This window comes from Nestor notabilis, unplaced genomic scaffold, assembly GCF_000696875.1.
Source record: "Nestor notabilis isolate BGI_N333 unplaced genomic scaffold, ASM69687v1 scaffold12540, whole genome shotgun sequence".
Lineage (NCBI taxonomy): Eukaryota > Metazoa > Chordata > Aves > Psittaciformes > Psittacidae > Nestor > Nestor notabilis.
Genome location: NW_009912523.1, coordinates 51,616 through 64,408, shown reverse-complemented (window position 1 = coordinate 64,408; position 12,793 = coordinate 51,616). Strand labels below are relative to the sequence as shown.

Sequence of the window (12,793 nt, the reverse complement as noted above, 5' to 3'; positions counted from 1 at the left end):
AGGCAGGCAAATAATTTGACACCCAAAATCAGGAGGGTCAAGGACCTGTAGGGGACAGGGATAAATCGGTTTCACTTAAGTCTGAAAAACCACTACTAAATCTCAAGTTCTACATTTGCTACATCATCCCTATCCATTTCCAAATTACAAGTGAGGCATTAAAAAGCACAGCATGCTGCCTTAAAAATCCCAAGATTTTCAATTAGTTTTGGTTTATTTTTTGTTTGCTGCCTGTGAGTTTTCTCAAATCCTTCGCTTTCTGAGACTTCCCTGCAGCCGCTGACAGGCTGGAAACCAGTTAAAAATGGAAGCTGAAGCCCATATGTAAACAGCTAGCTCCAAGAGCTGGTGCTTTAGGGAACGAAAACTTGTAATGCAAGACTTGCAAAACTCTTGTGGGAGCTGGCTTCATTAGGTATCCACCATAAGCATGTCCGTGTGCATTTATCTGTACACCACTACGATCTTATCTGAGTGTGCATATGTACCTGAGGTTAGCAGAGTATTCACTCCCTGCTGCACCAGTCATTCCTCTCTCTTCTCATACTTCTCATCTGTTGTTTGGAACTGGGAGTGCCTCTCTTTTTCATACATCCCCATCTTCACTAGCAGCGCAGACCAATGGCAGAAGGACCTTTTTTACCCCTCCTATGTGTGTACAGCGGGAGAGCTCTTCTCACTGATTCTCTGCTGACTGCATCAGATGTTATCTGTCTTTCAGCCAGTGAACAAGGCAGTGTGTTTACCCTGATGAACTGGAACAACCTCGCTTGTTCTCTAAAAGCTCTTCTCTATAGTCCTTCTATACAGGGTACCCAGGGAAACGTAATTGTCAAGTGAGGCACCAAAGGGAGGCATAGTGAATACCCTTCCTTTTCCCCACTCTGAGTTTCTTGGTCTGAAAAAGCCCTGATAGAGGGGTGGCATTCATTAGTAGTGCTTTTAATTCTGGAAATGCCTCCCCACCCATGCTGGATTCCTCCTCCCTTCCAGGGAGCACGTGGTTATCACTCCTCCCTGATGGTGGGGAAGCAGAGCTGCAGTCCTTGCTGCAGTCGCTAGCAGTAGGGGAAGCGAAGGCAGAACTTATGTCAAGATTTCCTCATTTTCTCAAGAGGGAAAAGCGTATTTGTCCATGCTGTGATACATCCTTACAGTATGTGGCTAAGCTATGCTCTCCAGCCAAAGTGTCAGCTAGCAACAGGCACTTTGTGGTCTTCTGGGTAGGCAAAGTGATGGAAATAGTATGGGGCCTATTACATTATCGAAATCAAAATACATCTATGTGTTACTGCAACCTGTCAGCACCAACATCTCCCCAAGAAGCCAGCACTGATTGCAGCCAGCCTTTGCAGAAGGTGCCAGTAGCCAAGTAGTTGGAGAAGCATGACATGTTGCCCCCTGCCCACTTCCAGGCTGTGTTAACATGGCAGTGTTAGAGCAGAGAGTGTGCCTGGAGAAGTGCCATGTCATGAGGAGCCATGTGGTGACAGGCAGATTACTCAGGAAGCCCTGAAGGAACCTAAGTGGTTTTGCTGATGGCTGAATGCCCCAGGCCAGGACAACATGTGTGATGGACCGATCCAGGGCTCAGTGGTGTTTGCTATGCCTTGATGGCACATCAGACTCCAGAATCACTCCAAACTAATTCCACCATACCCCACAGAGTTGCTTATCCTAATTGTTAATTACTCTAACTCACTCTTTTAGGACCAGCTCTATTTTCAGTCTTCATAGTTCACTGAATCTAGAAGGCTGAGCGTCCATGCCCTCTCGAGTGTGAGTTAGTTGGGTCCCAGCCCTGGGCACTAGAGAATGAATCACACTGCTGTAGCTGAGAACAAGAAATGAGGGTTAGGTAGACTCTGGGCCATTTTGGTGCATCACTGTCTTTCTAGCTCTGCTGGTATTACACTTTGGCCTGGACAATCAGAACCCTCGTAACTTCAGACAGACATCAAGGAATGAATGGTTTTCCCTCCTGAATAAAATGAGAACATGTGAATGTGGGGAGAGAGGGAAGGGGAGAGAGCCATTTGCATAGGTCAGGAAAGGTCATTAAAACATCTGGCAGTAGTAACTGACATGTGTCAAATTTTAGCGTTCATTAAATTCGTATTAATGCAAGAATGGTTCCTAAGCTCCGAATGCCACTTTTGGTTGCTGTATTCCCCCAGCTGATGGTGATGACTTTTCAGAACTGTACAATGCTTGTTTGCTTGCTAGTGGCGTCTGACCTGAGGTCAGAATTCTATTTAACCCCTTCCTGTAGGTCAAAAGACAAATTAATCTGGTGAGAATTGAATTGGAAATGAGGTGTCTGGGTAGCAGGTGTCCCAAACGTGGAATAGCTGCCAGGCTGAAACATGTTTTCATCTGTTCTTATGCCATCCGAGAAGTCATCTCTGAGGTCAGGGAGATATTCAGCTGACATCTGAGATGGGAAGTTGCTACAGGGACCAGAAGTGGCAGGTGCCCTGTGTTAGCAGATTATCTTGCACTCTGGGGGGAAATATCTGAGAGTGTCAACCTGAGAATAAATGTAGACATTTCCATTCATTGTGCACTTTGCTTTACCTGTGTTTACTACCGGTTTATAATTATAAAACAGATACAATTTCCATACCTTTTAAAGAGAAGAATCCTACGAATTCTTTTCTTCCTTTTTTTCTAGAGGATGAAGATGATGAAGAGATGGTGGAGCCAAAAGCACAGGATGACTTGGAGACAGAAAATCAAGACCAGAAACAGGAAGTGAAAGAAGGTACTTTAAAAAATGAAAAGTATTTTGTTACATCTTTAAAGGACTGAATCCTGCAAGTGGTTATTCTCGTAGGTAGACTTGATTATTGAGAACACTGCAAAATTGAAACAGTCTCCAGCTTTACTGATTCAGAACCATTTGAATGGCATAAAAGCAGAAAATTGTATCTCAGCCACTCAGCTGGTAGGTTTGAGAAGCTTGTGACAGGCACAATACTTCGGCTGTTTAGAAGAAACTACATGTCCTCATAATTTGGGAACAAAGTAGAGATTCTTGGATTCCAGGACGGGTGCTTACTTGTCCTCTGGCTTAAATGGCCTGCTTACGTAAAAGATTTAAAGTGTGAATGTGAGGCATTCTAGTGGCTCCTTAAAGTTCATTGGTCTTCAAAGTTACTTAGAGTCCCTAACTGTCTGTCTGCTTGAGAGGGCCAAACTTCAACCTAGTGGTGGTCAGGAATCCTTTAGCAGAAAACCATTTTGCTGGAAAATATTGACTGTCAAAAATCAAAATTTCTTGTGGAAGCTGCCCCAAGGGAACTTAAGGTCAAAACTGAAGCCAGGTAGGGCCAGCCTTTCTGTTCATTCCTCTGGATTGAGACACTTGCCAGGGTTACAAGAGACAAAAATTCATGTTACTGCTTCTTTCCAGTGCAGACAAGACACACTTAACAAAGTCATACATGTCATATGCTGTGTGTCTCATTTGCTTCTCTTGGACCTGTTCTAGCTTTCGTAATTAGAAAAGGGATGTGAAATTTGGTCTTCCTCTTTGGGAATTTACTAGAGTATTGGCTATTCTGGGGTGTCGCTTTGAACAGTCAATGTTCACCCCTGTGTGAAGTAGGGGAAAAGAGCTGAAACATCAGCAGCTCCAGTATGAGAGGCAATGAGTGTCTTCTCCAGCATTTCTTAGCTCTATATTGTCAGGACTGCTCACAATGCTGTTTACCCTCTTGAAAGGTAACTTGATTCCTAAGGTAGAACCTAAGTCCTTTCCTGCTATAGTGATCATTATCAGGATGATTCTGTGACCTTGGTTTTGTTTTACACAAGATAATCTCATTAGGGGAAAAATATGGGGTTGTTTTACAGAGAAGCCCATGAAGTTGTTAAATGTGGATACAGCTCCTTTCTCATCCAGAGGAGTCTGGCACGATTTACATCAGTGTCCAAAAAATCTGAGTCTGGAGTATAGCATCTGCACACACTATACTCACTGAAGCGAGTTGCAGTACCAGCCATGCTGGTTTGATTATAAATTGGTCTTTCTTCCCTCTTGAGAGCATCACAGAAATCACCCAATGCAGTGTCCATTGCTCTTTAGGTCCTTGTAGAAACATGAGGGGGGAAGTCACTCCTCCCACTCCTCATCCTTCTGCTTTTCCAACTGCCCCCAGCCACCGCTGCCATGGGCAGATGGGAGAGCATGAGCAGTGGTCACAGCAGGAAGAGGAGTCACACAAGAGTCTGCAAAGGCAGAACTGAAGACATGACTTTTCAATGCAAACCATTCTATGATTCTATGAAGAAACATGGCAACATAGAAAAACTTACCTTTTCCTGAAAATTACCCTTCCTCCCAAAAACTGTGGGGCTAAATCACATGCTCTAGCAGCCACTGGACTAACACAGTATCTCTTCTACTGATGACAACAGCAGAAACATAAAAACCACAACCACTGCATCCAGTGCGTAAGCACTGTCCTGGGTTGCTGAATATCCCTCTAGTATTCAGCTTACAGCTGATCCCACCTCCATTTATTTCCACATAAAAGTAAAGCTAGTACTCATACCTGAGGAGAAAGCACAAATTCCTGCACAAAGAGAACTAAAAAATCTAAGTACATTCCTGAACTGATTTATTTCACTTTTTCGTGTGCTTTCAAGTTAGCCTTTTATGTATGTTGCTGACCAAGCACCACTGCCAACATCTTTTATTTCTTTGTTGTGTTTTAGTCCCAGGGCAGTGCTCCCTTTGCCTGCTTAGCAGACCCCCAGGAACAGTAGAACGGCTGGGCTAGTTTAGCACTAGTCTCAGATGCACAAACTGCAGGCTGAAACAGCAAGGCACAGCTTGTTTTAGCAGAACCGGATTTGTGAGGTGCTAACACTTGACTGGGTTCAAGGAAGAAGAAAACATGCTGGCTGCCTGATAGAAAGTGAACTTGACCTGCAGTATGCGTTGTGATGGATAAAATAGTGGCATGCTGATGACTGGCATTAAATGCTGTGAAATCAAATGAAGCATTTGTCCCCAAATTGACAGGGAACAGAGTCCCATTTTTTAGCTTTTGGTGTCGTTCTCTCCCTGTTGGCTTTAGCCCTTTTGCCAATAAAATCCCTTTTTCCTCTCTGTTGTAATCACCCTTCTCATGTTCTGAGCAACATTCAGAGTTTGAAGCCATCGTTTGTGTTTCATGGAAGTGATTAAAACCATGTTACAAGTCAAACAGGAGTTTAGAAGAACATTTCCTGTCAGTGCTGCACTGTGTGCGTACTCAGAATTAATAGCTTTTCTGCAAATTAGCACATAATGGGTTAAAAGCATGTTTATGTTGGCATTAAGTACTCTGGCTTCTTTTTCTCTGCAAGGCAAGACAATATTTTGCAAACTTTTTAAAGAATCTCTAATAGATATTATAGTGGCGCCATTCACACTGCTATATAGTAGTTAAGGCTGTGTCAGCACTTCCATTATGAATCCTGTTTTTCAGGGATTTATAACCCAACAGTAAAAATTTGCTCTGGGCTGAAATTTGGTTTCAGCTCAGGGAGCACATTTTTTAACAGATTAAAAAAAAAATCAGCGTAGCCTTTTTTGAGTTATAGGAGTGTAAGAAAAAAAAAAAACCATGGGAGAGGGAAGTGCAGGGAGAGAATGCAGACGATATTTTCATGAATGTAACTGAAAAATAGGTCAGGATGAAAAATAAAGCTTGGATCCAGTCTGTTCCGTCTCCCTCTCCCCAAGCCAACAGGACAGGAGTGGTCTATTTTTATAATGGTATTTTAAGAGGAAATGTGATTTTTTTCCCCCCCTCTGTGGTTTATAGGTAGTCCAATTTAATTCTACAGACATTTATTGCGTGCTTAATTTCCTCATCTTGCCCCCAATCCCCAGAGTTGCTCTAAGGGGTGTGGTGGGATTAATCAGCAGTCATGGCTGACCCTAGTTCTGGAGCTGTCTTGGCATCACCATAAGGCACGCAGTGCACCTGCAGTAGGGCAGCCTGTCTGGCACAACGCCTCTTGCGGCACTTCAATGCCATGGAGGTGTTAAGGGTAGAGGAACAGCTCAAGCCCCCAAAGTGTTTCTGGAGTAAGAGGTAAAGACCTGGCTTGTTGACCAATTGAAGCATATGAAGCCTTGGGAGCCTCTTGTGTTTCGTCTATGGGGCTGCCTGTTGTCACCCATGTCTCAGGTGCATGGTCTACCCATCACTCTTGGAAGAGCTGAGTGTGGGATACCTGCTGGTGAACTGGGCTGGGTTCTGCCTCTCCTGGCCACGTAAACAAGAGACTGGTCCCAGACTGTGGCATCAAGTGGATTTGGGGCTTTCCACCACCAGAGAGCTCTGGAGCTCCACCTAAGACGCCTCTTTGTGTCAGTAGAAACCACATGAACAGCAGGACGGGCTGGATCTTGAAAGTGGGCCTCAATCTGCATTTATCTGAAACCATGGGTATATCCACAGAAACTTGCATGAAAGGCTGTGATGGGGAAGGCTGGGACCCGTAGCTTCAAAGACCTGCTCTGCCCCACTCTTACCCTGGCGCTGTGCATGGGGCTCTGATGACCACACAGCAGGCTGTGGTGGGAGACATGGTTTAGCTCTCAACAGCTTGGGCATCAGTATCAGAGAAACAGGACAGGTTGCACTGCGGTTTGTAATAGCCTGTAACTCCGTGGTTTCACTGCAACCAACACCACAGTGAGCTTGGGTGTGCTGACCCATCCTGGTAGCCTGGCTCAGGCATTCTCAGGGATGGTGCTCAGCACAGGTCCTGAGAAGCACAATCAGTAGGAACAGCCCTGCCTGGCACAGATTTAAATTTAAGGCTTTGGACCCTGCTACTCCAGAACCAAAAAAATCCCTAAATGCACCTTGTAACCTCCCCTTATATCTTTGGCAATTATGTCATGCTGGGGCTTCCATTTTAAACCCAGCACAACCAAGATATGACATATATCAAAATATGATATGGCACATTCAAACCAGGCATATGTCAAGCCTGACATGGAAATGAGAAGCACAAGAAAAAGAAGAGGATCACAGGCTATCAGCAGGCAAGGAATAAAAGCAGCTGTTGTTGCCGAGCCACTTAGCGCCTTGCGGTTATCATGCTGTACATTTCTACTGTTCTTGGTCATCAGCACGTCTAAAGTTTACATGGCTTTAAATATACGCTGAAAGGAATAATACAGCTCTTAAAAGGGTTTTATTAATCTCCTTCTGTCTCTTGTTATATCTCTGGGCTTATAACAAGGCTGCTTCCTGCTTTACTGTTTTTATTAGTTCACCCTTTCTTTCATTCACTTACTCCTTTTGTTCCTTGTTTTCAGGTTTTTTTGCCTTTAATGGAGTTAATTTCTCTTGTCAGGTTTTTACACTTGCTGAGGTTCCAGGAGAATAGTTTTAATATTCTGTTATACTTATTTAAATATGGATCTTTTTTCTGCTTTTTTTTTCTTTTTTTTTTTTTAATATCTTTTTGGCTCTCTTGAGATAAGACTCGAATCCCAGTATTTACATATTTGTGAATTTTATTCTGTGCTGTTATCACAGCTATTCATATTTACTACAAACCTACCTCTGCTAGGTAAGAACAAGTCTGCAGGATTTTTTATCTTAGTTCCTCAAGATCCAAGGAAATGGTTATAATTTATTTTTTCTGTTGTCCAAAGAAATGTGTGGGCGAAGAACTTGATGGGAAATATGGTGTTTCTGAGGATCATGTTAAATCATATGAAATAAATGCTCTTATTTTTCATAAGTAAGTGTTGAATAAATCAGTTGTTTTCATGTCACATCTAATGTCTGTTACATATTTTAGACCTTTTTATTCATGCAGAAGTGCACATCTTTCATTATGGGTATACCTTGCATTTTCTTCCCCTGCGGTGTCCTCTGTGTGTATATAACTGCACAGTGTTTTAATTTTAAATGTAAATTCCATTTTATTTTGTACAGGATTATACATTGACATGAGTACAGGGCTTATTTGATGCATGTTGTTGACCTCACAACCCGAGAGCCACCCAGACAGCACTCTGCTTGTGGGTGTGCGATTCCATCGATGTTTCAGGGTGTTCGTGGACATGCCCAGTGACCCTGTTAAGCAGAACTTGCTGGCTGCTCCATGAGTCCTCCTGCTGTGAGCTGTATGGGGCCACAGATGGGTTCAGCTCTTCTGGGTGGGAAGCAGGACACAGGCGCAATAGTTCATTACAAAGCAATGGTATAGAAACAAAAGCAAAGTATGGGTCTTGCTTTGCAGGAGCTTTCATTGCACTCCAGGCAATAAGCACATAACTTTCTTAACTAGCTAAGCATCACACTAGGATTTCTTAGACATGGAAGGTTAGATGTGGTTTGTTTGGGGTTTATGCCAGGGAGAGCAGATACTTGAAGGCAAACGCTGTGTTCTTACAGGGAATTTCTGAAGGTATTGTCACATCACATAGGTCTCTGTCACAAAACAAAACAAAAAATACTTTGATCAGCTACTTACTTTTCTCAGAGTTTTCCTTGAAGAGAGCCTGTGTCTCTTGAAAGCTGAGATCAAAGTAACTGTAAGCTCCCAGATAGGTAAAAAAATTGCAGAAAATTACATAGGTTCTTTTTGTTTTATTTGAGGTAATGGACAGACAGGGAAAAGGAACAAGGGGAAAGTGGAAGAGGCTCTGAAAGATAAATGGTTAGAAAATCTTCATATTTGAAAGAACAAGCCTGTCTGTTTGGGGTTTTTTGCTTATACTTCATGTATTTGCAGTAGTTATAGCAATGTTTTACACTGGAAAAAGTAATGATGTTAACATTCTTGTAAGAAGAGATTGCCTCAAATAAAACTTCAGAGGCAGCTAAATGAAAGAAGAAAAAAAGGTTAAAATATGAAGCTTAATATTGCCAGGGGGCATCTGGTGTGTCAGTCAGATGAATGAGGTAAGCTGATTTATGCCCTACAAACTTTAGCCAAGGTGTTCCTGATGGTTTAATAGACTGCTGGCCTCCCACAGATCATTGCTAACTGAAAGGGAGATTTTGCTGAGGTAGAACTGCAATCATGTGCATCTCCACTGCTTGTGAACACTCCGCAGCTCCTAGGCTGTTTATTTTTTGTGTTTTCCTTTTCTATTGATTTTTGGTTGTATTTTCTTTGCCAGTTATACTCAGCAAATGGCTGAGTAATAGATTTATATTTCCAAGCTGTAGAGGGGATTTGATTTAGCAAATGATTTCTAGCATTTGGAGCAGTTTAAAAATAGTTTTCCAGTTGCCTTTGCAGTCAATTTCTCCCCATTTATGCTGCTTTGCTGCATTGTCGTGCTTGTTGTCTTTGATTCTCGGAAAGCAATGCTTTAGTGGTGACAGTGGGATATTGCCTCATTACAGGCTTCCTTGCCAGATGAGTTCCTCTAGTGGCAATTACTATTCAGCAGTGGATGCTGCAATAGGTCAACCTGTACTTTTTGCTAGTCGTTCTTTTTTTTCACATGCATTGCTTCTGTCTAAAGCACTTAGAGGCAAATTGTGCTCCTGCCTGGTAATTGTCGCTCTGCTACTCAGGGGCAACTGTGCAGGGGGATGTAGATATTCTCTGGATATGTGGAGCTCCACAGGGACCACTAACCTGGTGGTAGGGGGCTCAGGGCCAAGGCCGTAGGAGATCATCAAAGGCTAAAGTTTCTAACTTCTTAGCTGCTTTGTCTCCCAAGGGCCAAATTACTTCTCCACCTTTTTCATTTTTCCTGCCCTCTATATTTAGCCGAGGTGTAGTGCAGAGATTTTGTCTTTCAAAGCTAACACTCTGACCAATTGAAGCAAACCTAAGCATGGTGATAACAGCCTCTCCCAGTCACAGGGTGTGCTCAGAAAGCAAGCACACTGAAAATTAGGGAGCCAAGTACTGCAGTAGCGCTGACCACGTCACTACTCCTGCCTGCTGTTGCGCCTTTCAATCCGTCCTTACTCCTGGGGCTGCTGGTGGTGTCATACTTGGGCACCAGAGCTCACAAATCTAGTGTGAACCACAAGAGAGTCAGATGGCGAGCAAGGGCTACATCTCCCTGATGGCTGAAAAATCTGTGTGATGTGGCACAGCAACTGAAAAATAATTTTGAACTGCAACTTTAACCTGTGACACTTGTTTAATTAAGTATTAAGATATGTATGACAGGGCTGGGAGTTAAACTTTGATGTATACTGGGTGTTCTCTGAGGCACTGTGCTGAATTATCTTTTCTGGCTGCTGGTGGTTTAACCCAGTATGGCCTAGGGAGACTTTTCAGAAGTAAACACCTCAAATCTGTAGTGTAAAGCCAAATGCAGGAGACCTTTGATCGCCAGTTGAGTATAAGCGTCTGAAACTTTGCAGTATATCTGCCTATTATATGTTCTTTATGTGCCTAATTATAAATTTGGAACAAAATTCTCTGTTGGCATTATCCTATGTTGTCAATAGTGCTTTTCATCCTGGGAATTTAAGCTAGTTGAAAGATTGTTTTGGTGTAACTGTGAAGCTATGAATGGCATTTTTTGAAATACAAGTAATTCTGAAATATAGCTTAAGTGACGGTTTAAAAGCACATGTGGGAAAAGGCATAATTGATATACAACACTGGCCACAGTATCAATATGACCCTGCTACTGTAATTGAGAAGAGAATTTTTTACTGTAGGAATAGCAGCATAACAATTTCCTTTCCCCCTGATGCTCATGTTTGAGTTGAAATTCACCAACAGGTCATTAAACTGATGGAGGCATAGCATTGGTGAATCCTGCAAAGACAGTATTTTACAAACGAAAGTCCATACTGGAAACACTGCACTGGAAGGTTTAGCATCTGTGTATGTGTACAGAAGCAACTTGATGACCAGGCTATCCTGACCAGTGGCTGATATGGCTTCTACCCATCTCAGGGTAGCTTTGGCCACAGCTCAGTGACATTTGTTGCTCTGGCTCTCAGGATTCCTCTGCAAGGAACAAAACTGCCTTAAAGAGACTGATGTTTGGCCATTTGCTTTCATTTTTGCTGCCACAGAGGGTATCTTCGGTTATTTACTTCATCACTTTGCAAAAGCTCTAAAATAAAGACAGAATTTATCAGTGACACCAAGGAGAAATGGGAAGAAGTGAAGGGAGAGATTATGTGAGCCTTTTTAATACAAAGAACCGTAGTATAAGTTAAGACGATTATTTTATCTTTGGCTCCTCTGACAGGTCCCCTGTTACATAAGTGTTCTGCTTTTTCAAGTTAGGTATTGCCTAAATGTCAGTCACAGCCATTTCCTGAAATAGGAACACTGAGTTTATTTAATTTGGGGGTTTAAGTATTTTCCATTTCAGAATAATAAATATATAAGATACAGGATCTCTTCTATGTAAATGCTACATTCTGGGAATATACAAGAGTATGTTTAGCTATACTAAACAATTCTTAGTCATGATTTAAGAGTAAAGCTTTGATTTTTGTCCTGACATTTCTACAGCAAGCTTTCATGTCAAAAGAAACTCACTGAAGATGTTGATTCATTGGAAAAGGGGTGAAATGTCATACTCTTAACTACATCTTCTAATTTTCCAAGCTCCTCCTAGAGAACTCACAGAAGAAGAAAAACAGCAAGTTCTCCATTCAGAAGAATTCCTGATATTTTTTGACCGGACAATACGTGTAATTGAGCGAGCTTTGGCTGAAGATTCAGACATCTTTTTTGACTACAGTGGCAGAGATGTAGAAGAGAAAGATGGGTCAGTTTGGGGTTGGTTTTTTTTTTTTGTTTTGGTTTTTTTTGTAAAATAAGCTTTATCAAAAGAATTCCAATGCCAGGAAGTCTAAATTTTAAAATGAAATTAAATATTTTTATAGCTTTGAAAAGGTAAAGATCTCTTTATGAAGGCCTGTGTCACTTTGTTAACCAAAATTATTTTGTAAAATAGCTTCATGCATTATTGCTCTGGGTTTTTTTTTCTTTGATGTATTATTCAGAGGGTTTAAGTTTTTGTTTCATTTTTTGAATGAAATTTCAAATTCTGAAGAAATAATTGAAATACATAAATATGTGTACACGGATGTATGTGTAGACGTGTATGTGTACATTCCAGTGGTGTACATCTGTGTGCTTATATCACGGTATTTTTACAAATTCAAATTACTGTTGTTTATATTCTATTACTGCCTTGGGTCTGTAATGGATCCCGCTGCACTATGCATCGTGTGGATGAAAATAACGATCCCCCAAAGTGTTTGCAATCTAAACGCTTAAGACAAGAGGTGACAGGTTGTGTATCCAGCAATTGATAGGGGAGTAGAAGCAGCAAAACTTGTTAGTAGGAGAGGAAGTATTTAGGTTTCAACAGCTGTGTATCTGTTGGAGCCTCCTAGCAAATCAGTAGCTGTGTCACACTGAAGTTACTTACTGGAGGTCACTGTAAAGCATCACCCCTGTGGACTAGCTAAATGCATCAGTGTGGCAGCAGTGGATCAGCATTGAGCTTCAGCCTGTCCTAATGGTACCAGAAGGCATCCACCATCCCCATTGCTGGGAGGAGGTACTGTAACTTTAAGACTTATGGAGTCAAAAATAAGAGAGATTTGGCTATAGCTGGGAGGTGAAGATTCAGACAAGGGGGAGCTGAATGCCAGGGCCAGGTGCGGTCCTAAGAGGCAAAGGTGACAGAGGTGGCCCAGGGTGACCCAGAAGAGCCAGGAAAACAGTGGGAGGTTATGAAATGTGTTTTTGTAAAACAGATACAAAATCTGTTCCTTGGTGCAGATTTGTTATCAGCAGGACAGCCAGTGAGAACAAT

The 12,793-nt window shown here is 42.1% G+C and overlaps 1 protein-coding gene across 1 annotated transcript in view; it reads left to right on the top strand.

The window, feature by feature from the left end:
• The window catches only part of LOC104409865 (cytoplasmic dynein 1 intermediate chain 1), a gene marked incomplete at its 3' end in the record, with an annotated part of 132,697 nt that overhangs the window by 83,053 nt on the left and 36,851 nt on the right, over positions 1–12,793 (top strand). The window contains exons 6-7 of the mRNA XM_010019872.1: positions 2,675–2,764; positions 11,572–11,734. Of these exons, the coding sequence (XP_010018174.1) occupies positions 2,675–2,764; positions 11,572–11,734 (253 nt within the window). The remainder of the gene's footprint in view (positions 1–2,674; positions 2,765–11,571; positions 11,735–12,793) is intronic.